Consider the following 26,193-nt stretch of genomic DNA (forward strand, 5'->3'; position numbering starts at 1 on the left):
CCAACAGCAAATACATTATGAGCCTAAAATCTGTCGACACCCACACGCCATCCCCAATTTTCCACAGATTTTATGGAGACCATTATTACTAGGCCCGCATTTCAAATGTCAAGGCAAAATTAATCTACGTGGTCCTCTTCCACTGTCTAACGGTGGACAGCAATGCCGAAATCCAATCGATGTGGATTGTGTTATAAAGTTTCATGCACCCTGCTACTGTGCTCCTGTGTTAGACTATATCTCTTCACTCTTCAATATACGAGTGGCAATTTACTATGGGGTATGTAGGTTTTATATGATCCATACCATCCATTACCATTTGTAGCAACTTAGGATCCCAACTAAAATGTCTAGTCGGAAGGTATTATTTGGGTTTCTTGATCCTGTATAAGTACCCAAGATCTATCCAGTGAATACCGATGTGGAACTAAACACACGCCCGCACGGGTCCTCACATACTTATCCCGTTCAAGTTCCGACGTCCTCGTCAGGGTATGAGTTCAAATATATTTAAATATAATCACAAATACCACGATCGGCTCGTGGTTCACCCCAATGGATCCGTATTACAATGTTCCCTAGTCCATATTGATTATGGGCCGGATTACAATGGCTCTGGTACCATTTTATAACAATTTAGGACCTCATTCAAAATGGCTAGCCGAAAAATATTATTTGGATTTTTTGATTCTATATAAGTACCTAAGATCTAACCAGCGAATAATCGATATGGAACTAAGCACATGCCCGCATGGGTCCTCACACCATTCCTACTTCAATATCTTCAACGATCCATTCGAATCTATTAAACAGGACTCATGCTTTACGCACCGGTCTCTCATAACAATCAGGGGAGGAAGGCCCGTGTTCCAGCCCACGAGTCACCGTGCACGAGGCTTTTCATTAACTGACCCATAACAAATTGGGCTGTAATTGGGCCTTACACGCACATCATACAAGCCTGGCTCAACCCCGCTAGTCTTTTTACGAGTTAAAAAAGACACCCGGAGAACGGCCTCGGTCGGCTCCGATGAACGCCGTCGCGTCCTTCTTCCCCGCTTGAGTGCTCGGCTTGTCTTCGCCCTCGATGGGATACATCCGGGAGGCAAGAGAAAACCATGTCAAGAAGAAGGTGGAAGAAGGTAATGGAGCTCACCCCACTCTCCCGCTCTCGCTTCCAAAACCCTCCACTTCCAATTTTAGTTTTCTTTAAAATGATGGGATCTGGAATTTGGGAGGAAGAGCAATCCCGCTGAACTTCTCTTCCAATATTCCTATTTTTTTTTGATCCTGTAACTAGTACCTGCTTTTACAATGGAAGGAGGGAAAGAAATTCGGTGAACTGCATTTGTCTAAGTTCTTGCAATTGCAAGCCTGACTGATCATATTTTTCTGTGATTTTTCTTTTCCTTCTCTTATGGGTAGGTAATAATAATAAAAAAACCGAATCTCTTAGAGTTTCTCAGTATGGATTTATGAACTTCAGATGCTTAGGATATGATGGTTTTGCTGCTTACAGGTCAACGAGTCAAATTTGTTGGTGTTCCCGATAGTTGAGATCTATGGCACTGGTTGCGGAGATTTTTTAATCCTCGTTTCTTTCTTGTTATGTATGCCTACTGATTTTATGATGTTATTGAATTCGTAAATTTGGTTTCAAATTGTAGAATGCAAGGAGTTTTAGCACTTGGATAAAACAAAATGGTCACTAGAAGCTCACGGTTTGATCATTGTTGACAATGAGGAGAGTACACCGAGCATTGGGAGACATAACCCTCTAAGGCAAACAAAAGTGAATGGGCAGGACGGTAGGTTAGCTTTTAACCCTTTATTGGGGTTGGGTTTTTATTAACCTAGTGCATGCTTCGAGGGGATTAATTGATTTCATGTCCGTTGACGGTCCTGGGGAGTGTTTATAAGAAGCTACTTCAGCTTGGTTTCTCCACAACAATGTGAAAGAAGAAGAGTTTGTACCAGGCGACAGCATGATTTGTATGAAAAGTCAAAACTAACAAACAGTAGAGTTGGGGGAATAAAGCATTTGTGCTATTAAATAGAAATTGTGGCAATTTCGTTGGTGCATTTATAAGTACATGCACCCTTAATGCCATATTGCCTTATTTGAAAGGTTGGAAGGGATGCTGCCCACCACATTTATTTGAGAGCCTTATTGATAATCTTTTATTAGGAATAGTTAATGGATTGGGTTTTTAGGACCATTTCATTTGTCATAATGCTATATCCGAACTTCTCTCTTCTTTCTCCTCTCTTAGTCTCCCTCATATCACATCTACTCTTAGCTTACCTTTCCTAACAACACCACAAGAAAACTAGAGGCATATAAAAGAAGGCTCCTAGTCTGAAAAACAAGAGTTTGATTTAGATTGGCTGAGTTCAGAGGCTGCTGCATGCCTCTATGATTCCTTCTCATTCTTTGCTGTTTTCTTATATTTGTAGTATTTGGTTGGTTGGTTGGGGCATCTCCAGTTTCATCCTTTATCTATGAGGTGCAAAATACTGCACGAAAACCCTGCTTAGTGGTGGATTCCTTGATCTGGTGACCTCCTTCCCTTACTATTTTGCTTCCCCTATGATTGGTCATCATCCTAGTCCTTTCTATCTTTTTGTCTCTTATCACATTTACACCTTCAGTTTATATCTTCTAATATGGGCTTCATGTCAGGTACTTCAAATTCATAATTTCCATATGCCCCTCTATCCTCTGTACATCAACCCTAGCAGGGCCAATGGGTTGGGTGGAGCTTAGCTTAGCTGGGTCTAATTGAAATGATAAAATACAAAAGCTTGACTCTTATCCAACCTGACTTGACATTAAATCAAGTTGCACAATCCTAACCCACCCTCTAGTTGAACCCCCAGTAGCCTGCTTGACATAAACTGGCATGATCTGACCTGCCTAACCCTTCTTGATCTTACGCCCTTATTCAATTTGGCCAATCTTGGTATGATCTGCCTTACCTGACACACCATGCTTTACCTTCACCCGACTCAAACCAATGCCAAACTCCCATGAAACAAGAAAAAAAAGGAAAAAATAGTAATGAAATCCCATGTGATAATATGTTTAATATAAAACGGTTTAGGTGACATATTAAAAAAGAAGAACATGAAGAAGATAGTCTACTTATCCCATTTAGCTAACTCAACTTGACCCAAAATTACTTTGCACTTGTGACTAATGATCGCTCAGATAGTGTAGAATGTAAATTATCATTAGCAGGTACGAAGCTAAGAAATTGTAATATCGTAAAGAGAAAGATCATTTATCTTTGAGTGATTGTTGTATGTCTAAATTTAGCTCATCCTAGCCATGCTGCTAATGCATCAAATGATCAACTATACCATCTTGTGGTCATGGTGAAACAGCTAAAAGCAGTTGTCTTTTGGTAAAAGAAAATGCATAGAATATACAATAGATTTTACATTTCCATTGGGATGTGAAAAGGAATGCAACTTAGTCTGTTAAAAGTCCTGTTATTGTTTGCGGTAATGCAAGAGAAGATACAAGTTAGCTATAGTGTCAACTTAGTAGTTGATTGCAAATCATTTTTGTGGCCGTTGACTGATGTGATATTTCCAGCTTTAGGCAGCAAAATGAAGCAAAAAGCACAAAGAATGCGACCATTGCTCTGCAAAGTATGCTGAATGTGCTGTGGGAAGAACTATATCAGTAGTTTGGTATTGTTGTAAACAAGCAAACGAGCTAAATGAATGCCTTCATCAATAGTAAGTTCATATGGTTTAAGTCTATAAGACCAGAATTCACTTTCATATGAGTTGGCTCCTGGATACTAATTTTGGTTGATTTCATATTGTTATATATGTGTATATCTTAATATGCATGCCGTGGAGGAGCAAAATTGAATTTTTGTCATTGATAAGGCTTCCTCGGTTGTTTTACATGTCGGATGGTCCTTTTGTAAATATCATTTTGTCGATACAATGTGTCCTATGATTGTGCTTTTGCCGTTACATGTTTGCTTACACTAGTTTAAGCTATAGCAAGCTTAATCTTTTCTCCTTTTGGCTTGTTTCTCATATAAGAATCTAAGTTGCTTGCGTGTTAATGGTAGGTTGATCTATTTATGGTTTCAAATTCACCATTTCGGTACTGGAGCCCGTACCGGTACCATCTTGTTACTATGTCGGTACGTTCGGTACAGAGGTCAGATAATCAACAAAAGATTTTTGTAATATGCATTGGAATTTTGAACAAATAATTCCCCATAACTGGGAGCAACAAATAAAGATTGTTTGTTGAATTTGTCCGATCTGCAAGGAGAAGTGCTCTTCGTTGACTCTTTGCTTCTGACACTAAGGATTGCTCCAGCAAAGGCATTTAAAAGGATAAGAAATCTTCAAACGGTACGCAGAGGCAGAAGGCATGAAACAAGAAAGCTTAGTGGGATAGCAGGAAAAGCAAGCCCACATACCGACACTCAGTACACCCCTCATACCGCGTATTGGTTTGGTACCAATACGCATTGGTATCAACTGGTACGGCAAACCATGCTATGGTTCTCTTCTTCTTATTGGAGGAAGGATAAGAGGGTGGGGTTCATCAAATCCATCTTATGATGGATGTATCCCTAAAGAAGTTTATATGGAAGAGTTTCATTTAAAATGTCATCTTTTTTATATTGAGTCTACCTTTGCTTCAAAAATCTTTACCTTTGAAGCGTATCATGATGCGTACCTATCACAACATATTAGAACTTTACTTTCCTTTTTAGTAAATTTACAGCTGAACAGCAGGGGAGAAACCTGAAGCCATGTAGTTGGTAGGGAGCAAATTATTGGTTGGTGCCTTGAGCAGATACATTTTCAAAGCTCTCATATTTGCAATTGAGAAAAGATCCACAAATTCATGGACGGGAATACATTATCTAACCATGGAAGAAAATTGATCATGAAAGACCTAAACTTGAGGCAAATTCATGTGCAATACCAACATGTGAGGATGATGTCGGTCTGTAGCTTATTTTGCTGTTGCTGATCCAGATAGTACTCCAAATGAAGGAATTTAGAAGGAAGATTCTATGGAATCTCCTTTGGGTAGTCTTGTTGGGAAGATTTTTGACAATGACTCTGTTACATGACAGGAAGTTTCTTACATTGCCCACTGTTCCAGATGCAACGCCCCACCTGAGAGCATATGGTATATCCTAGAGGAATGCTCATACACCAAGGAATCTAGGATTTATCTCAAGATGGTTAAGGATAGCAAATATGAAGATGATGGAAGACTTGCTTGCTGAAATTGTAAGCATAAAAGACTTCAGGAACATTCTTGTTGAAGAATATGAGTGAACAATCATGGGATAGGCTTGTTGGATGCTTTGAAAAGAGCAAACAGGATCAACTAATTGGTCAGTGAGAAACACTCTGCTGCAAGCTAGTGATTTCGGAAGTCTAAATGTATACTACAAATTGCACTATAGGAGGAAAGGAATACCTTAGAGGAGCTGGGACTATGTTCCGTCCTTATTGGGCAAGAAAAAGCAAGTTTAAAATAGAAGTCTCTTAAAGGGCAATGGATTAAGATTAACATAATGTGGTCCTTTAAGTAGGTCTGGTCTTGTGGGCCTAGGCATTATGGTTAGAGGTGCTTGTGAAAACTTTTTTACTCTTTGATGGATCATGGAATTAATTCTCTTGATGCAAAAGCTTAAGCTTGCTTAATACAGCAGCTATTAAATGAAGGTGTGAAGAATCAAAGCTTTATGTGGAAGTGGACTCCTTGTTGACAAACATGTTTGAGGGGCTTGGAAGGCAAGTTGGTGGCTGAGACTTGTGGTATTAGTATATTAGAAGTACCTGTAACCAGATCCAAGGTTGCATCTCTAGCTGTACTTCTAAATAAGTTAGATCGACTAGTTACCTGCTAGTAGGCTAATCAAGAAGTTTTCTTTTATTATCTTTTACACCTGGTTGTCTGGCGAGTCAGGAGATCTTCCTGCAGAGCTGAACTCCATAATTGGAGCTGTACAGATTAAACAGTCCAGATCCAGATCATACTGTTGAAAATGATGCTGTGAAAAATTTAGAGTTTGTTATGTTGATCATGATTTTCAGCATCTGGTATGCGAAGAAACCACAGACACATGCACACACAGAGAGACAGAGAGGGAGCCTTCTTACCCATGAATAAAGACGTCACTAAATAGAATAAATTTAGGAATAAGATTAGGCAGTTTTATGTCATCTATATCCCAGCCTACTGAATTTCGGTCTGCATTTTTTTCGACTGTGTGTTTATGATTATTAGTTTTATAAATTCTTGATTTGTATGGTATAGCTTGCAGCTTGCATTTTCATACCCTAACACTAATAGTACCACTTCATTTTGTCTGCTGATCCATGGATAAGAAACCACCTATATATTGATATTTGGTTTTGGTTTATGCAAATTTTAGATGTTGTCCATTATGATTATTTGTGTGGGTTCTCAATTTAGATGGGCCACTGTGAGTTTTGCTTCATTAGGATTTGCCTCAAATTTAACCTGTAAAATTATGTATAACAGAAATTTTTATAAAGAGGTATGTATTTAAGGTTTTGAAGGGAGCTGAAGGGGCTTATAGTTAGGGTTTTGAAATGTGCTGAGGGGTTGTATGTGTGACACATGTGCCTGAGCAATATGGTGTTTTATGCATTTGAATGCCCACCTAGATGGATTTGTGAAACAGTAGGTTTGTTTTACAAATCCAAAATATTTGGACATCTTACAGTGACGTCTATGACGATTAGCTCCATGGAAGATCACAAATAGTAAGTGCATTGAAATCCCATGGATGTTTGTCTGGTTAGTAGATCTGTCAACGAGGTTTTCGGTAGAACTCATCCGAGTATTTTGGATTTATCTTTTATTTGTTTATCAGACATTTTTAAAGTCATAGATTTTTCAGTTTTTGTGAGATGGGTCCCAAAATTTTGCAAACATTTTCTTCCCAGATTTATGCAAAGCTACTCTATTTCCATTTTGGAATTCCATTGTTCAGTATCTAATAGTTAAAGGATGTGGGTTTCTGATCTTTAAGTTTATTGCTTTTAAAAATGTATAAATACCCTCGTTTCTCTGACCAAATTGTTTTTTCTTATTTGACAGATGTCTCTTCTCCATTGAACTGGAGTTGGACTATCCTTGCACTGTTCTCGAACATTACCTCTCATGCTTCTTGCTGTTTCCTCTTGGTTGTGTGCTCGTTTATGCAGTATGTCCTTAAGTAGTCCATACAAGTCTGCTCCTCTGCAAATGTGAAATACTGCAAAAACCTTCAGTCGTTTTTCTTTGGAAGAATTATGACTATTTTTCTCCTTCTTGTTGGCAGTACCAGTGACAATGTCTTGGAAGAAATGAAGAAAATATCACATGCTTGAACGGGAAAGAAAGGACAGAAGTCAGCTCTAAGCAGCTTTTACATTTTGGCATCCATTGCAGAGTTAACATATCATCTGTTACATTGGAATATCCTGGCCCATTTTGTGTTGTTTGGTAGAAGCCTGGAAAGGACTGAAACGACGTATGTGTTTTCATATTTAGTTTCTCAGACTCTGATTTTTTATGGTACAGTATCGTATATCGAGTCATGCCAAATGCAACGAGATTGAGACTCTGTTCATGAAGAGAACATGCTAGAGGACACAATGCTGCTTACAATGCTTGGAAACTGAGAACAAGGCAAAAAAGGGAATGCTTCAATTAAATCTTTTTCTATTTTTTGAGAATAAATTAGATCTCTTTCTTATTGTTTCACCTTGCTGTCATTCCAGTGATCTCGAACAGCATTCGACAACCGAATACGGATGGATCCTGGTGCTGTATGCTTTCATGTAACCATTTGCAGTGTGCATGCAGCGCTTCATCGTGCAGAGATTTTAAGGTAATACATAGCTGAAGGCGATTTAACTTCTTGTTACATGTCAGCCTGAGATGAAAAACTCGGGTGAATGGTCTGCTTGTTATTGATCTGAATCGTGTTTTCCAGCAAGCAAGACCCATCCTAAATTCCAGATGCAACTTCGACCATAGCCTACGATTTATGCGGTGTGACAAGTTGGAGCAGCCCACTGTTATTTCCACCTAACGTGTCTCGCGGTTGATCAGAAGCACTTGTAATCGAAGGAATGGGAGATCAGCAGTGACATTGGAACTTTCGAGCAGGAAATGGACGTGCTAACAAGCGAACAAAGTCGGCACGGCGTGCGTGCTTTCTCTTCCATTAATTTATAGGGAGTGTTACAGCAGCCAGGGAACGAAGAAAAGCTTCTCAAACTAATTAAGATTCCTGTATTCGTTGAGAAGCGACGTAGTTCCGTCAACATGCTACCAAGAATATATCGACAGGATTGCTATCTTTTCTTGATAAGTACCGGATTGATATCTTTATCCTTTCCATATTCCCACTTTCTCGTAGTCATCTTTTTGACCCAATTCTTTGGTCGTCTCACGAGAGAGAGAGAGTGTGTGAAAAATGGCCCAACCGCCCGTCAGATAAGTTGGTTTGGTGCCATCTTTCCATATTCCCCTGGGAGGCCATTCCGAAAAAAAATTCGAATAGCTTTATAATTCAAAGTGACATGCTGAGCATGATCTATGGTTCCCAAAGGCGTGAGCACGATCGTACAGATGCCATGCAATCAGCACAATTCAAGTCATGAGATCGAGCGTATCTTGTGAATCAACTAAGGCTAAGGCTACTGATGCTGACCTACGCTGCTTGCTTGGCTGAGCGACGGGTTTAACTTTCTTGTACCGACCGATAGAACAATTTTTATAGTGTCAGAAGTAAAAAGGAAGGACACGACTCCATGTCTCTTATTTTAATCTGCTACTACTTCGGCTTTCATCTTCTATCCTTGGATGTGAGGTGAATTCGAAGCTTGTCTGACTTCTTGTTATTCTTAACAAGATGTTCTTATTGGCCATGATATGCATGCAATTGCAGTATGTCCAGTTTCTGGTTTCGGTCCACTAAGACACGTGAAAAGCAAGGTACACTGGAAAGCTGGGATGGAATAAAATATCGCGGGTTATTGTGCTGAGACAACCGACCCACTAGGTTTAGCAATCTTTGTATTGATCCCTAGAAAGATTGGTTGTCATCCTCACCATTTTTAAAAGAAAAGTTATAGTAATGATTTGTGAAGGGAACACAATCCAGTATTACCATGGTTTCAGGAAGGGCTATTATGATGTTCTAAACAAACTATTACCGCGGGAAAGGGTGTCCGAGTCTCTGGATTGGCTCAAGTAGGTCTCAACCGTGACTGCCTGGGGACAAGGTAGCTGCCTATAGCCCCTAGGCAACTGATGAGCCCCTTTTAATCAAACTATTGTTTATTTTCCACTGTTTACACTTAAAAATTAATTGGTTATAGATAAATTATAGAAAAGGATCAAAAATATTAGATTGGTCAAAATTTAATTAGTTAATTAATTTATATATGATAATTGGAAAGACTAGTTTAGCTACTTGTCACTTATATAAAAGACCATGTATGAGTGGGTTTTTTTTTTGCTAGAATTAACTTTCCGAAGGAAGTTATTTAGATGAATGAGAAGTCAATCATACAAAGAACTGCATCAAGAGAATTACTAAGCATGAAAAATTATTGCTTTATAAAAGCTAGCAAGAAGACTTCAATGGGTCTCTCACGTTCTCACACACGACTAGGATGGATTTATCGCAGTCTCTTCACCAAATAGGCTATTTCAACCTGTTATATTAGAACTTATATTTTTATGTAATGTGGAGATTTAATCTACTCTACAGTGTATCTTGATTTTGGTGTATAAAAATGCTTGAGTGTTCTCCTTTTTCTAATCTCATTCCTTCTTTAAACCCATCTTATTTTATCTTGTTTTTCTCAATTACTTGTATTAGATAAATCAATAGTACATGAGTTCAAATTAAATAAAAGATTCTCTATGATATCTTTCTCTTTGTCTTATTCATTCTTTTGGTGCACTTTTCTTTTGATATTTATTCTATATGAAATTTTAAGTCCTCCTAAGGCATGAAAAAGAATTCAAATAAACAAAGATCATCAAGAGAAAACTTCAAACACAAAAAAAGGTTGTTATATTGACCATTATTAGCTGTGATATCAAACAATGATAACACCCACAATTATGTCATTTTGCCTTTATGCATTGCATACATGAAATAATGTTTTTTTTTTTGAACCTACATAATATTTTATAATATTAATCTTAATCAAATGAATAATGAAAGAGCTATTTTGTTGTTTTACTTAGGTGACATTCTAAAGCCAGAGCAAAAACAAAGGGTGACATCCTAAACAGGATGGTCATGTCCTATAGCCTCCCAAGGTGTAGACAAGACATCTCTACATTCTCAATAATTACAGGAGGGTATGGTATTTATTCTACGCGAAATTTTTTGATCAACGAACGATGTCTTGGCGCGCTTCTAAGTGAAGCAACTAAAGTAAACGACAAAACCAAAATAACACTTTTATACACTGTTTGACTCCTAGGTCAACATCATTTGTTTACACAAAGGGAGAAAACGTCGAATACTTCCATCCAAAACCACTCAGCCCACATTCGGTCGGAATAAAGTTGCTGCAACTCTGAGAAATGCAAGGATGCATGCATACAACACCAAGTTGGCATTCAATCTCTATGCACGGCCAAGGATGTAAGCATGGTTCCACAAACTCATGCCACCGTCATAAGACCATCCTTATGCGAGAGAATGAATTCATGAGAGGACGAATGACCATATTCAGGCATCGTTGTTACTGAATGAACCAACACTTGAGTAGCCAAGCATGATAATTCACAATGAAAACTAATAAAACAAGCCCACACAGAACTGCTCACGAGGTCAGTCTGAAGGAAAACACAAGGCAAACAACATGACCACGGTGATGACCAACCTGTAGTCAGTGTCTCTCAAATTGGCAACTTGGCATTGTTATGCTCTCCATGATCCAAGGTTTGACCTGAGAATATTTGCTTTTTAATAGTCCCGACTGAATTCAGATAGGATGAGGCATGGAGACCAGCCCACAATTATTGGAACCATACTCGTGTCGCTCAAGGTGGGTTCCTCGAAGAAAACCCAACCAGGGTCCTCATCACCTTTTGCCCTTCAACCCTAGACTTCATCTCAGAAGCTGCCACTTGGCCTGTTGCATATATATATATATATATATATATACGGCATTCCAGCTGTGGCCCATTTGCAGTGCTGACAAGACTCTGAAGTGCATCGACAATCTTGGTTGAAGCGTGAAAGACAAGTATGAGACGGCAATGCCAAGCCATTAACCCAATACTTTAAAGTAAATAATAATATTGCTTCCTCTTGCACTTTGTAAGGCGGAAGTGTCCGGATTTCGACACAATTAGGCAGTGGCCGGCCGGCGTCTGGTGGGGTTTTCTGCCCTTCACCCACCCCCACTTGCGGGTATTAATTGGTAGATGACTAAGCCTTGCAGGACTTCTGAAAGGGAGTGTCGGACCTCCTTCCATCGCAGGACTTGCTCACATGTGGCAGAGCCTCGCGGACACTTGGCAGCAAAGGATAGGAGGAGCCAAGCACTTCAGATGCATCCGAACGTTTCCTCATCGTGCTTCCCATGACCCCTGGGTCAGACCCCCACCTTTATAAATAAGCCCCCCCGAGGGCGTTGGATTGGGAGATAGATCAAGATCATCCCCTTCTTGGAGTAATTCCATCAGTATCTTTTATGAGGAGAAGAATGGGCGTCCTTTCCCTGGGCGACTCAAGGCTCAACCATCAAGCAGGCAAGGATCATGGAGCTGTACTTGAGGAGATTGTAGGGCTCATCAGGGTCTACAAGAATGGTCACGTAGATCGTCTCCCGGCGGTCTCCGACGTGCCGTGCACTTGGGCCCCCGAGGCCAGCGTTACCAGCAGGGACGTGGTCATCAGCCATTCCACGGGCGTCTGGGCTCGGTTCTACGTGCCCAAGGCCCAAGGGCGCTTGCCCTTGCTCGTGTACTTCCATGGCGGCGGGTTCTGCGTCGGCTCTGCTGCATGGAGCTGCTACCACGAATTCCTGGCTCGCCTGGCCTCGAGAGCCAGCTGCCTCATCATGTCGGTGAACTATCGCCTGGCGCCGGAGAACCGCCTTCCTGCGGCCTACGAGGATGGCCTCGCTGCGACGAGGTGGGTGAGGCAGCAAGCAAGCTATGGCGGCTCCGACGAGTTCAGCTGGTGGAGGATGCACTGCAACTTCGCTCGAGTTTTTCTTGGCGGCGACAGCGCCGGCGCGACCATAGCGCACAACGTGGCCGCGCAGCTGGGATCTCTCGGCGGTCCCGAGTCCGTCCTGAAGCCGATCTGCCTCAGAGGAGTGATTCTCATCCAACCTTTCATCGGCGGCGAGGCACGAACTGCGTCGGAGAAGGACCTGGTGCAATCTTCGAGATCAGCGCTCGGCTTGACCACGTCGGATTGTTATTGGAGGTTGGCGCTGCCCTTCGGCTGCAACCGTGACCACCCGTGGTGCAATCCCTTGGCGAAGGGCGCCCCGAGGCTGGAGGACTTGAAGCTTCCTCCTCTTCTGGTGTGCGTATCGGAGATGGACATATTGAGAGACAGGAATCTAGAGTTCTGCAAGGCCCTCAGGAGAGCAGGGAAGAGTGTGGAACAAGCGATGTATGCCGGAGTGGGGCATGCCTTCCAAGTTCTCCACAACCATCATATGTCCCAAGCCCGGACCCATGAGATGTTGGCGCACATGAAAGCCTTCATTAGCAATAGATGAAAGGAATATTAAAGGCTAGCTGTGCCTTCCTTCGCAAATTAAAATGTCTCTAAATCTTGTACCGCGGTGGCCAAGCCTTGAGATTGAAAATTTCCTGTGTATATGTAGTTAATAGATCTGAATACCTGACAGATGCCCTTCATAATCCAGGATGATTTGCTTGCAATTACTGCTAAGCAACTTGGGTATTTTTATTGAAGAAATTCTGGCCTTTGATTTCATCTAGGGATTTTATCTGAAGATGCGTTTGATCCAGCTAATCTTGGGAGGAGTTGAAGTAATGATAACAGCAACAATAATAAATAATGTTACAAAGATTTTCTATAGACATATCATTTTGGGAGGCAAATGGGTTCCGATACATCGGTCAGTGGCTAGGGGAAACGGGGGCAAACGAGGCCTCAGCAGGGGCCTACTTTGTCCACGACAGGGAGTGATGCTCCATGCAAGAAGATTGGCAGGCGAGTGTCGGGTGTGAAGTAAGCGCCTTAACGGAGCAGGAGATCGTTTTACAGCAAAATAGAAAAAGGAAAATAGATTTGAGATGGAATTCATGAGAACACCTACTGGCCGCAAGGACGAGCAATGTATCTAAAACCCCAAAGGAAAGCAGGGATGATGGAAATTTGCGAGTCAAGATGGAGAAGGAAAGAAGCATCATGATCTTTGTTAATCAAAGATATCTTAATGTTTTGATTGATTAATATATACTCCTTGCACCACCATCCTGCGGAAGCACGTTACTAGCAAGAAACATAATACGCACCATCATTAGTTTACTCGCGCATTCAAGTACTCAAACCGGAACTTCAGACATCTAGGGCCCGGCCTGCTTGGATACCCATGCAAGGGGAGGTGTGGAAGGGAAGAGTTTTTCCGAGTAGAAACAAACTTGTCCTGTCTTCTAATGATAAGATAAATCAATGTTTTATCAAGACATCTTATATCTGAAAACCAAGGACCAATCTTCTCCACTTCCATGTACTTTCTTCTCTTCCAATGCCCGCAGCCACTTGTTTTCACCGCAGCGCGAGGTTATCCATGGATAACCGACACCCATCCAAACAGAGGGCAATTGTCGGGCCATCCAAACAGGGCATTTCATCTAGAAATGTCAGTGAAATCTTTCTTACAAACGGTCGCTTGAATTATTTCGCAAATAGGGAACCATTAGGAAAAAATATTAGAGAGAAAGGGGTAGCCTACTAGGTTCATGTCTAAACAAAGTCTATGGCAATAGACACCAGATACAGAGAGAGAAATAACTGAATTGAATAAAAGGGAGGTTGAATTGTCTGCATGCAAACATAAGCAGAGTTGATGTAAATCCATATCTAATTGACAACAACAGCTCAATCCATCTTACCAAAAATCAAGCAGATTCTTCTTTGGCAATGGCAAGATGCTAACAATTTGGACCAGACATGCTGCATTGAAGATTTTCAGTATCTCCTTGCTAAGAATCTCAATCCAGCTCGCAGATTTTCTTGGGTTCCCTTCCCTTATCTTTTTGAGCACTTTAATACGAATTCAAAGTACCTCTCCTTCTCCCACCCCGCAATCCGGCCGGCTGTATATGACAACATCGCAATCAGATCTCCAGCACTTTATTCCTTACCGATGATATTCTTATTCTTTAGCTGATGTATTCATTTCTAGCTACTTCTTCACAGATCCACCTATTGCTCATTTCATATGAAATTACCTTGTCTATCGACAAGAATTGCAACTAGTTCAACACAATCACCCTTTAAACAGAATTTCTCAAGTCTACACTAACAGTAAAAATTAAATCAAGAACTCAAAATGCATCTCTGATATCTTCATCCTGTTCTTTCTTCATCATGGTGCATAAGAATGAGTTCAAGTAAATCATAGGCAGGACAAAGGAAGAGGATCCAACACTGCAGCACAATATATGCAGGAGATTTGTGCAGCTGAACTCCAGCCCAGTCCTGCTGGATTTTAATTTGTTCTTATGCACCAATATAAGGACTTGCACAATTTGTTTAGCGAACAATTAACCAACTGAAATCAATCAAAATAATCATCTGTAGCTTTTTATCATTCAATGGATATACTAACAGCAGTACACTTCACTTACCAATGCTCAGCGTATCCTGGTTGGATATGGGCATAATGCAGTGGGTGCACAACATTTACTTGATTGGATTGGAATTCACCGAGCAGGATAATAATTTGCCGGGCAACAACTAAAGCTTATGATATTGATTTTGGAAGGTGATGAAACTTAACAAGGTAGTCGTGCAATGCAGTCAAGTGTGTTATATAGTCAAAACTAGCTAGTCTCTCCATCTTTGCCATTTAGGTCAGGTTCAAAGCTAAACGAGCAGAATGTCTGCAAGGCAGGGAACCCAGCTTCCCTCAGAAAAAGTTTAAAAAGTTTTATGTTCAAAAAAGGGAATAAAAAAAATCCTAGCAGTGTCATGGAAGACTGATGCAAGACCTGAGCCAATACTGACTACCTTGTTGAGGAAGACATCATAATGGAAGCTGACGAGCAATCAGTCAAAACTATCACTCAAAGATTCCTCATAATGGAAGCTGATGAACAATCAGTCACACCAACACAAAGATTCCTTTGGTTGATGTAGCCCCTAGTTGATGCATGTAATATACTCAGTGAAGCAAGAAAATCAGTTGGGCCTCTAGAAGACCTTAAAGGTTAGCTGACCAATCAATGTCAATATGTGCATCTCAAACGTGACCCAAGGCTCCTTCCAGACCATAGAAGGTTGCGTATTGTCTAGCGTTAGAGTCAGACCAACAAAGATTCCATTCAAGATGAAAGAGGCAATCTTCATGATTTATTCACTAGATTTGTTTTTAAACAACTTGGATCCACTCCATATAAAGTGAGGCCAGCCTTTTGTATATTTGAAGTTTTAAGGTCATCCAAACTTTATACTTCATCTTAAAATTTTTGCTGGACCAAAATTTACAAGACATAATGTAATATAACGGGAACCACAATTTTTATAGGTATGAATAGATTCTATCCAATAAGATTTCATGTTTTTCAGTAATCATTTAAATCCTTATTTTTGGGGACTGCTTTGTTAGCACCCTATAAATGTAAATATTATGAGGGGTTCTTTTTTGCATTTAAAAGTCACAGCAAGTAGATTGAACAACACATTCCTCGATCTGATTCCTGAGAATATTTCTTGATTCAGAAGCCAACCAAAACTCAGGCATCTATCATGGTTGTGTGAAACTCTGAGAACTAAATACTCTCAAAGGTAGTAAGCGAGGTCACGTTATTTGTTCACGACAACCTGAAAACACAGCCATATCAAAGATCGCATTTTTAAAACTGTAAAGCATCAAACTCATGATCATGGCGTTATCCATGGCATGATCCTCACAGCCGTTATAGAACTTCTGGGCAGAGCCATTACCACTGTCTTGCCCTTGGGAAAGCTATATTATTTTTGGATGTTTCCTCTGGAAATCTGATTGATTGCTGCATCTTCTCTTTCTTAGGAGGATAATGTCTTTATCAAAATCAAGAATTTGTGCTCTCAATGGCCTCAGTGAAAACCTTGAATTGCCAGGGTCCCTTTTCGGCATAGTACTCGATGAAGCCAATGAAAATGCCTAGGTGCTCCTATATGGTCTTTAGCATCTCCTGCTGTAAATATTTCCAACCCGATCAAGTCAAGTGGGATGAGTTGCTTTTCTACTGGCTCAAACTGCAATTAATGGACCGCAGCCAATCTAAATGCTATAACAAGCTCAAATACACAGCTCCCCTTCTTCCTATGACATCTTAAAGTCCATCACTTACTAATAGGAAACTTCTACATAGCGTGACATACCTGCTTCAGAAACTTCAAGTGTTCTTAAAACATATGCTTCCCCTCACCTGCTCGCAATGCTGGCACCGATGATCCATTCTAACCAGGCATTCAGTTCAAACTCCTATGGCCACTTACAGGCAAAAACATGTCATCCAAAGAAAGGGTAAGAATCAAAACTTTCATATACCAAAATTGGAAGCTAAGCCACATCTACTTGAACATTTTCTGGTGGAATTGGACCTTAAGTCGCTGAATAACTGCATTCTGATGCTCCAAACACGTGACCTCATTGCAGTTACTGCCATACATGGATGTATCACCCTAAATTGCCTCATTTGTGCAGTCTCGTTCTCCTGCTGAGAAAATAGAAGTGCACCAGAAGACATCTTGATCTACCAATCAGAGACAAGAAGGCTTGATTAACATAAAAGAATCCAGGATCTTACAGCTTCTCCAACACTTTTCATAAATTCTTCTTCAAAATATTTTTCAACAGGACCTTTCAAGTCTATGCAGGAAAACCCAGCATTGTTATAGACATCATTGTTATACAATACATGATGGCAACCAATCCTCCTCTCCCTTCTTATTTCATTTCCGATAGCATATCTTCCCTCCATGACTCTGTGTCATTCATTCTGAATATACTTGGTGGGAACCACTTCTTCCTCTGTTGCTCATTCTATCTCTACAGCCAACATCAGGCACTCCTTCTCAAACCAGGACAACTTCCTGAATTAGAAATAAAGATACAATACTTCCTAAGGATGTGAAATAGTGACAGTGTAAAGAAAACTACACTAGACTTCAGAAAGTTGTTTCAGCTGCTGACTCAAGGAGATGTTCTTTGAGATCATCGAATGATGCTATAGTTTGATCAAAAACACAACACTGCGTATGGAAAAAGGGGAACTATTACAAGAACAAATTAAAACTCAATCTATATAGGACGGAGAACATGGAGATGACAACTGCAAGAGAGGTTATTGACCATAGTTAGGAAGAAAAATCTTCTTGAATTCCAGGAATAAGGAGAATGAAAAACAAAAAAGCAACCCTGAAGTGAAAATCTTCAACATAAGAGAAATGTTGAATTCAAGATGAAAATTAGTATAATTTTGGTATCATATGTATAAAAATGATCCAGTCCAATCTGAAACAAAGTCATTTGGATTAGGCTTGGATACAGATAATCCAAGCTGAAAACTGTGTTTGTTTTCACAAACCACCTTGGATTTAAGAAAGTAATTTACTTTTGATAAATAACCCTTATTTAGTTAATCATTAACTTGAGTAGTTGATGATGATCTTTATGCATTTGTTGATCAATCTTGTGTAAAATGCCTCGTTGCTAACACCTAGATGTTGCTTAACAGCTCTTCTTCTGCATAATATGTTTAGGCTATAATCAGGTCTTATGGTTTGTGTTTTAGATGTTTTAGACCTGATTCAGCCTTGAAAACCCAATAGACTGGCAAAATAAATTTTAGATAACTCAGGTGAAACTTTCCATGAATACATAAAATTTTAGATAACTCAGCTTGAAGATAATATATAATGTTTCTGACCCAATAGGTTAGGCTTGGATTAAAATTATTGTCTCAATCCAATAAGGATTTGATTTGGGTTGTGCCAGACTACAATCAAGCCAATGCACTAGCAAACCTATTGATTATGTTCAGAGATCAGATGATAAGCCAGAAACATTATATATTATCTTCAAATATGTATTCATGGAAAGTTTCACCTGTTTATTATGTGTTAGTAAGACAATAATTATAATCTGGAGGAAGGTTTATAATCAGAACAAAATTGACTCTCATCAGAGTGAGATCCACTCTAAACTATCATGGAGAACTATTTCTTCGATTTTAAGATTAACTAGAGAGATGATGGAGTCAATAACTTTTAGGATGTAAAATATCAGTTCTTACTATGGAAACCAAGGCACATGGATCTTTACAATTCAAATATCACTTCAAGAACATGATTCGTGCTATGTTAAGAACTTTTTCTTTTCTCAAAAAATGGAAGGATCATTTTCAAATAAGCTTCTAACCACTGCCTTATTGTCATAAAATGGAGTTTGGATACTGGGGATCCTTGTTCATGTCTCTTTAAAATATTAATCCCTCCTTAGGCTTTAAGAGCTTGACTAGAAAACAACAGAATACTTCATGGTGGAATGAAATGAACATTTTCCCCCACAAGAAGCTCATGAGTCTTTATTATTGATGAAAATGCTGCAAGAAAACAATCAAACGGATGCAAGAGACATTCTTCAAAAAAAGAATTACAGAAATGCCCTTTACAATGCAGACCATAAGACTACTGAAAAGAGTTGCAAATTGCTCAAAGATGGAGTGGAATGACTAGGACAATGTCTCCAAAAGAAGTTAAGCATGAAATAACATTGATACTATGCATTTATAACAGTTTTTTCCCTCTTGGTTCACTATTGTAGTAGAGAACCAAATCATGACCAAGATATTACAAAGGATATTGTTAATGTTTCAAAACAAACCAAAACCAACATGCCTTGTCTGGTTATCCCAAGTACTCAGGTTTAACTTTTGCAACACGTAGTCACTGCCAGTGCTATGTAATCCTTTTTCTATAACTTCTTTTTGAGTTATCGTATAACTTTCCTCGCTTTATTCCCAGTCATTTAACATAAGCATCATGCGATGACAATGACGATGATGATTGATGGTTAAAAAAATATGTATGAATAGTTGAGCAAAATGCGGCATCTAATGGTGGATCTCAATGGTTGAGAATTTTAGCAAAACTAAAATCAAGAGTCGAATCTAATTGTATCTTAACCAATGAAAGCATGGAATGAAACTCATAGACCATAGGCCTACCAATAAGCTAGAATTTGGTCAAATTCAACCCAATTAGCCCACGTATGGGCCAAAATTCTTTGACCCAATGTACCTAGAAAATGATCCAACAAATTACCCTACTAGTAACTAGGTCAGACTCAGTTTTGTGTGGACCTAATTGGACTTGTTCAAATTATATGTATTATAAAATAAAATTTATATCCAACAACAATTTACTTATCAAATATCTCATAACCGCTTTTCCAAACCCTTGATTCCATATTTTGCTACTCTCCCATGCAATTTCCAATCCGCAATCCTTCAAGTCTTCCTTAAATGATCATCAATCACAACAACTCCTCCTTCCTTCTCTCATCTTCTAGCCATCCCTACCTCCATATCTCTCTCTCTTACACAATAACCCAAGAAAGCACTCACCGTCACTGCAGTCGTTACCCCATCTCCACCTCCATCTCCATCTCTCTTTGCACTATAACCCAAGAAAGCACTCACCCTCACTGCAGTTGTTAACTCATCTCGACCTCCAACGTCACTCCATCTATGCTCCATCACCTGCCTCCACCATGCTCTACCTTTGTGCCATCACCACTCTCCACCAAGCCCCATCCATCCCACCCTTACCTAGGCCCCTACCTTGCTATTCTCCACCCTTCCCCAATCCAACCCCGCTAACCACCACCTATCCCAAAAAGGAGGAAAAAAAAACATGCACCCTTCTTCTACCATTGCTATGACTGCTAATGATACCTTGACCAAACCCTAATCCTTAGTCCTAACCCCTAAAACTTTTCCTTCCAGAAGCAAAAGGAAAAAAAATAATAGATGTTCAGGTCAAGTTTCGGATACCTGAATATTGGTTGGTTTGGTTCAACTCACAACTTTCTTAACCTGGCGAACAAGTTAACTAGATTGTAAGGCTGCTTTTCGTGTTGTACAAGGCTAATTTTGGTTAAAGGTACCTTAGATCCCCTTGGTTGGTTGTTGTGTGCCAATGCTTACGCTTTATGATAACTAGTGAATAGGTTTGCTCCAACAAAGAAGTAGAACAAAATTTTTGATGGCTAATATTGGAATTATCGTAACTTCCTTAGTAGTTTGTTGCCCCTATATAGAGGTTCTTTAAGGAGTCTCTAACTCTCAAAAGCCATATCAAATAAACAAAATTGGCCCATTGCTTTCATATAATACTACACGATGAACCTCGTTTTAGACAACTAGGTGTAAGTTTTAAGATTTGCTTTATAGAATGTTGGAAGGATGAACATTTGCTGTTGATACAAAGCTAGACCTATTATGTTCATTGAGCACAACATCAATCTATAAAGAAATCCCACTACAGCAATTAGCAAAGCTGAAAAATCTGAACCAACCTTCATTTCTTCTCCTACCAATCTGCATAATGTGTGAGACGGTGTTGAACCTATAGTTGAATTATTGCTTGATTTGGTCAATGATCAAAGGAAGTTTGTGGAGCTCTTGTTCCTAAACATTACCAATCATCCAGAAAGCTAAAGGGGATGAATTTACAAAATAGATAGGCAATGATGAAGTATGAATGTGCATCCTTTCAAACATAAATAAATAAACCTTTGGTGCATTTCAAAGCCGATAACTCAAGGGATTTAACACAACTATCATATCATTTATTACCCCACAATGGATCTGTCACAACAGTGCATCTTTGAAAATGTGCTAAAGCGCAAAATGTATGGTTTTTGGGAAACAATAATCTATCATGAGGCCGTAATTATGGATCTCAAGATGAAACTCTTTAAGATTCCTGCAAGAAACACTAAAATGTTTCTTTCCATTTTTTGTTTACACTCTATCTCTTGGATTGCCAAGCACAAAAACAAGTTGAGGATAAAATGATAACAGCAACATGCCAACAGCTTGCCCTGAAATGTAGTATTTTGATTAACATCCTTTCTCTTGCATTCTTAAGCAAAACAGTAACAATTCACAGAGTAAAACCACTCAATACAGAGTTCAGATTTACTCTGACGATGCATTTAGAACTGTCTAGATTCTAGATATGGTAATGAACATGAATGAAATCTAGAACTATTAGTGTACACAGTGTTAATTTGCACTTTATCAATACCATAATCATAACCATCAAGTGTTGTTGCAATTATTAGGAGGATTGAATTTCATCAATGCATGAAAAAAGCGAGCTAATATCATATCTCAATATAAAACTATGTAAAAAGCACCAAAAATGAACCCAATGAACAACATATTAATCTAAAACAATCATGCATTATCAAGAAAAAGAAAACATAAACGTTACAAATATAAAACATGAAAACATTCTGGAATAGGCATGTGAAAGTCCCTGAGTAACCAACACCAGGCTTGAGATTGATGACTAGAACACAACTACAAATGATCCATAACACATCAAAATCCAAGAACATCCATCCATACTCAAGTTCATGGTAGAAATTTCACATGATGCAATCGCATACTTATTATATAACATTTGAGACCCGCTACGAATTTTTGACCTTGGAAGCAAATCTCTAATCATAGAAGCAAATCAGAAGCATCATGTTATAAACATCATATGAAGACTTTTAGAAGACAATCAACCAGCAAAACCAGAAAAGCAGTTTGAAGAATTATTCGACGGCGATTGGACTTTCCTCTACTTCTTGTCACGTGCGACCTCGCCGTCGTTGGGAAAGAAGCCCATAAGCCGGCCAGCGGAGTTCTGGTAGGCGTACATGAAACCGCCCATCAGCCCGATCAGGCCGCCCGTCACCATCGAGGGCCCTCGGATGTTGGGCTTAATCCCTGCACGAATTAAAGCGATTGTCAAACCCTAACCCTAACCCTAACCCTAACCCTAGCCCTAGAAAAGATTGGGGGAGAATGGGCGAAGCCGGCGGGACTGACCGGAGAGATAGCCTACGGTGACGGAGACACCGGTGATGGTGGAGAGACGGAGGTAGTCGAGGGTGCTGAAGTTGGCGACGGTCTTGGTGAAGGGAGGATTGCGATCCACCACCGGGTACTCCGGCTTCACCGATGCTGTTATGTCCGTGTTCATCTCTCTTCCCTCGGCCGCCGCGTCCTCCTCTTCCAATCTTTTCCCAAACCCCCGCAGCCTAAAAGGCTTCTTGCAGCTTGCGAGGTTCCGGCCGGACCGGAAGAGAAACGAACCAGATCCAGCTTGAACCTGGGCCAGTTTCTAACCCATGAAAATTGGGCTGTTAGCTGGGCCCAAACAATAAGTTTTACTTGACCATTATCACGTAATCTAGTACCAATAAATTCATTCGGTGAAAGTTTAAAGAAAATTTCTATATCTTTATATGCAAATTTGTGCACTCATGAGCCAGCTTATGATTGATTGCAGCATGTCCCATGATTGTCTCATGCATGGCTGATCATAGTACTTGCATGTGCATGTAGATAAGAGTGGTCGAGCTTAAACAAGACCATCCTTAAGATACATACATGATTAATTTAGTGCGTCTAAAAGTAAATATCATGTTAATTTTTTAAGTTTCAATTTGTTACAACTATTATCTGCTATTTTTTGCACAAGAAACTAGCAAAATTAACATAAGAATCTATAATGATAGTCATGGCTATCACTGATATTAAAAACACGACATTTATGGAAATAATTACACCATCCATACTGAAACGTCAGCAAAAATGACGATTTTAAGATATAATTCAAAGCTGTTTTCAGTTTTTCTCGGAAAGAAGCCACTTATGGGGCATCCAATATGGAGCCAAACTTAAACTATGGCACGATCGAGGAGTTTGTTTAGGATCTTGTCCGTTCTGACCCGTGATCAGATTCCACCCGTATACGCACACATATTGCTAACGGTAACACCGATCGTCCCCATAAGTTGATACATTTTTATATGGCAGTCATGGCTGCAAGCGTTACAAGGAGGGTGACAAAAGGTTGTCTCATCTCCAACACGGCCCACACGGAAAAGTTGGAAATAAGGATGGATTCGTTGTACGCACAAAAAAGAAGATAGATTCATTGTCGTTATCGAGCCATTCAACTTGGACCCACGAGCCCTGGATCGTAAACTGAACCTTATATATGAAACACACCCATGGAGTTACATCTCTCTCTATATATAGCCTCCTCGCTGTCTCTGCCGCTCCACCAGTTCATCAAACTCCCTCTTTCCTTTGTAGAAATGGATCCCTACGTTGATGGAGAAAAGGATGAGTTCTTTATGGATATAGAGAGGCAGATTTTGCTTCTCATGGCTGACGATGGAGAGAGCTCGTTAGACGCGGCATGCCGGACCCCTAAAGAGAGCAAAACAAGCCCATCTTTACTCACTGAGGCAAGAATTATCTTCTGACTGATAACTAGAGTATCGAGTTCTTGTTGCTTATTGTGATTCAGGTCTTGGAAACTATCTTTTTTATTTTTCGAGTGCTGAGTTATGAAGAAATCTTGCATGCTGCAGCAGTGGGACTGCGGCATCAGCCGTAGTGCTTGCCGCCGGAGGCATTCAAACCCACTAACACCACAACGCCTTAAAACGAAGCGGCCAGCAGCAGTAAGTGCAGCCATCCTCGAGGGCGTAAACATAAGTGGATTTTATTTATTTGGGAATGTTTTTAGCTCCATTCTATTGCATATGGTAGATTAGTGGTATGTGGAATTGTTTTTAAGGCAGGGAGGTCGGAATTGTAGGTTTTGTTGCCGAGAGAGAGGAAGGGAACAGGAGTCTTTATTCCCTGCTGCTGCCCCCCTCCTCATACCTGAAGGGCTGAAGCTGGTTAGTGCACTTACTTTCTAATTAAAGAGGACAGAAACATGACCGTTATGAACAAAGTATTTATTTACTTTAAGATTATTTTTATTTTTTTTTGTTACAGGGACTCTTGGTCGGAGAAAAGGAGCAGGTTCTTGCAAATTAAGAAGATTTGAAGGTCAAGCTATGTGAAAATAATTAATGTGTCACGTAGAATTATTTGGTGATATTTCTTCGAGTTTACCATCTTCACCTGATTACGATGTTTGCACTCCAACAGCAAGAGGGTTATTGCTATCCGTATTCTAATGTATCACTTGTGTCTCACTGTCATATTTAGAGCATTAATGAAAGATCAACACTTTGACTAGAAGGTGTTGGTGGCTCAAAATACTTCATCATGAACTGAGCGCTCAATCTACATTGCATGAGCTATTGCAGTGAACTACTTCAGATTTATGACAACTCAAAATAGGCTCACCTCATTAAACAAAAATAGTGTTTGTCGCCAAGCTAGCTAATGTAGGATGATCGAAATTTGAGGATTTGATGCTATGTTAGGAGAGCAAGTATTTCTACCAATATTAAAAATTCATTGACCATGAGGATCCTCAAAAGTCCCTCTTAAACCAAGATTTATCGATCATATCTAATCCAGATTAGGATTTGTATTCCGCTGAGCATCGCAGAGACTGGAAACCAACTCGGTGCTTCAACAAGAAGCATTGTACCCACGCCAATAACCTCTCTACTTACACCCACATCAAGTAATAACGTAATGATAATAATAATAATATAAAAATCTATTTGGAGATCTGATTGGAAGGATCACAGCAAGTAATTAAGAGTTTCAATAAAAAAGTACGATTTCTCACGTCTTTAGAAATTGGGAAAAGTTCAAATGAAAAATATAGCTGCTAGGAATCGGTCTGACCCAGACGGCAAGTAGTTTGTATCGTCAGAGTTCCTAAGTTGTCTGCCATTCGAACTGGAAAGATCGAATAGGATCGCCACACGCCTCCACAGCAATGCTCTGATGGAGTTGCATGGTGGAGAAACAGCATCGGGTGGTGCTCCAACGTGACTCCGACCTAAAACATCCAAAAATAATCTATTCATATGCAAGGATGATACTACTTACATTCGATCCTCCTCAAGTTTGCAATTACAGTAGTCTCATAAAATTGGACCACTCTTTTAGTCTAAGATAAATATCTTTTCTCCCTTATTCTACTTTTTGTTAGTTCGCATAATTTTTTATTTTCTATTCTCATATGTCATTTTTTTATATTCTACACTCTAGTTGTTTTCCTGTGTTTTTCATTGCCAATCAAACAAAAATCCTTTGTCATTTTCTTTCAAGTGGTCTCTAGTTGTCGAGGTCTATAAAATTTGTTGATAAAGGTATTCAAATTATTCTCAAAACTTCCTCCGGTTTTATTCTTTGAAATCAATCTAGGCTTCACAATTTTTTCACCGAGGCTTGTTTATGTTTCATTTCAAATGCCATGTCATCCCAATAGGGTTCTTCCTCACCATTCTTTTTATTTGGTCAGTTTCTAAACTTCCTTTAACATTCCTGTATCCAAGCCCCATGCCTCGGTTGGGAGTAAAAGAAATAGTCGCAACTTTGAGGTCATGGCTTTAAAGAAGTCCATTCATCAACCTCAAAATTCCCATCTTTGCATTCTTTTTTGGTGTTTTTGTGCTGGGATAAACTTCTTTCTCCAACAAAATGCCTGTTAGAGAATGTGTTACAGCCTGTAATTGTGTATGGTATATATGTAATAAAAAACGTTTAGTTTGTGTTGTTTGTATATTTTCTTTTATTCTTGTGTATGAAAATCTTATTGAGCATATGTTATAGATAATTCAGAATAGTGGGGTGCATGTGCAAATTTTATGGTGGACCAAAAAGAAGCATGACGATAGTTGTAACCTCATAATTTGTTGGCATGTATGTATTATTTGATGATAATATGC

General features: G+C 39.6%; 2 protein-coding genes, 1 long non-coding RNA gene and 1 pseudogene across 3 annotated transcripts; 3 read left to right on the forward strand and 1 right to left on the reverse strand.

Annotated features, from left to right (window-relative positions):
• The first annotated feature begins 975 nt into the window (after positions 1–975).
• On the forward strand, positions 976–8,426 carry LOC103695485 (annotated as a pseudogene).
• A 2,367-nt stretch (positions 8,427–10,793) lies between these two features.
• On the forward strand, positions 10,794–13,010 carry LOC103695482 (probable carboxylesterase 17). The gene has a single exon (XM_008776827.4). It carries the CDS (start codon positions 11,746–11,748, stop codon positions 12,787–12,789), a length of 1,044 nt encoding a protein of 347 aa, XP_008775049.2. The 5' UTR covers positions 10,794–11,745; the 3' UTR covers positions 12,790–13,010.
• An 8,795-nt stretch (positions 13,011–21,805) lies between these two features.
• Positions 21,806–22,624, reverse strand: LOC103695473 (NADH-ubiquinone oxidoreductase 20.9 kDa subunit). Its single transcript, XM_008776815.3, has 2 exons — positions 22,364–22,624; positions 21,806–22,261 (listed from the first exon to the last, which is right to left on the reverse strand). The coding sequence occupies exons 1-2, from the start codon at positions 22,515–22,517 to the stop codon at positions 22,113–22,115; spliced, it is 303 nt and encodes a 100-aa protein (XP_008775037.2). The 5' UTR covers positions 22,518–22,624; the 3' UTR covers positions 21,806–22,112.
• Positions 22,625–23,602: 978 nt separating this feature from the next.
• LOC120111783 lies at positions 23,603–24,611 on the forward strand. The gene is made up of 3 exons (XR_005513186.1): positions 23,603–24,012; positions 24,150–24,234; positions 24,335–24,611. It is a non-coding gene; the product is annotated as an uncharacterized LOC120111783 (long non-coding RNA).
• Positions 24,612–26,193: the final 1,582 nt, after the last annotated feature.

Source organism: Phoenix dactylifera, chromosome 8 (assembly GCF_009389715.1).
Source record: "Phoenix dactylifera cultivar Barhee BC4 chromosome 8, palm_55x_up_171113_PBpolish2nd_filt_p, whole genome shotgun sequence".
NCBI classification, from domain to species: Eukaryota; Viridiplantae; Streptophyta; class Magnoliopsida; order Arecales; family Arecaceae; genus Phoenix; species Phoenix dactylifera.

Coding starts and splice junctions, on each gene's coding strand:
- LOC103695482 (XM_008776827.4), top strand. CDS start 11,746: ATGAGGAGAAGAATGGGCGTCCTTTCCCTGGGCGACTCAAGGCTCAAC.
- LOC103695473 (XM_008776815.3), bottom strand. CDS start 22,517: ATGAACACGGACATAACAGCATCGGTGAAGCCGGAGTACCCGGTGGTG. Junction 22,262..22,363: donor CACCGTAGGCTATCTCTCCG/GTCAGTCCCGCC, acceptor TAATTCGTGCAG/GGATTAAGCCCAACATCCGA.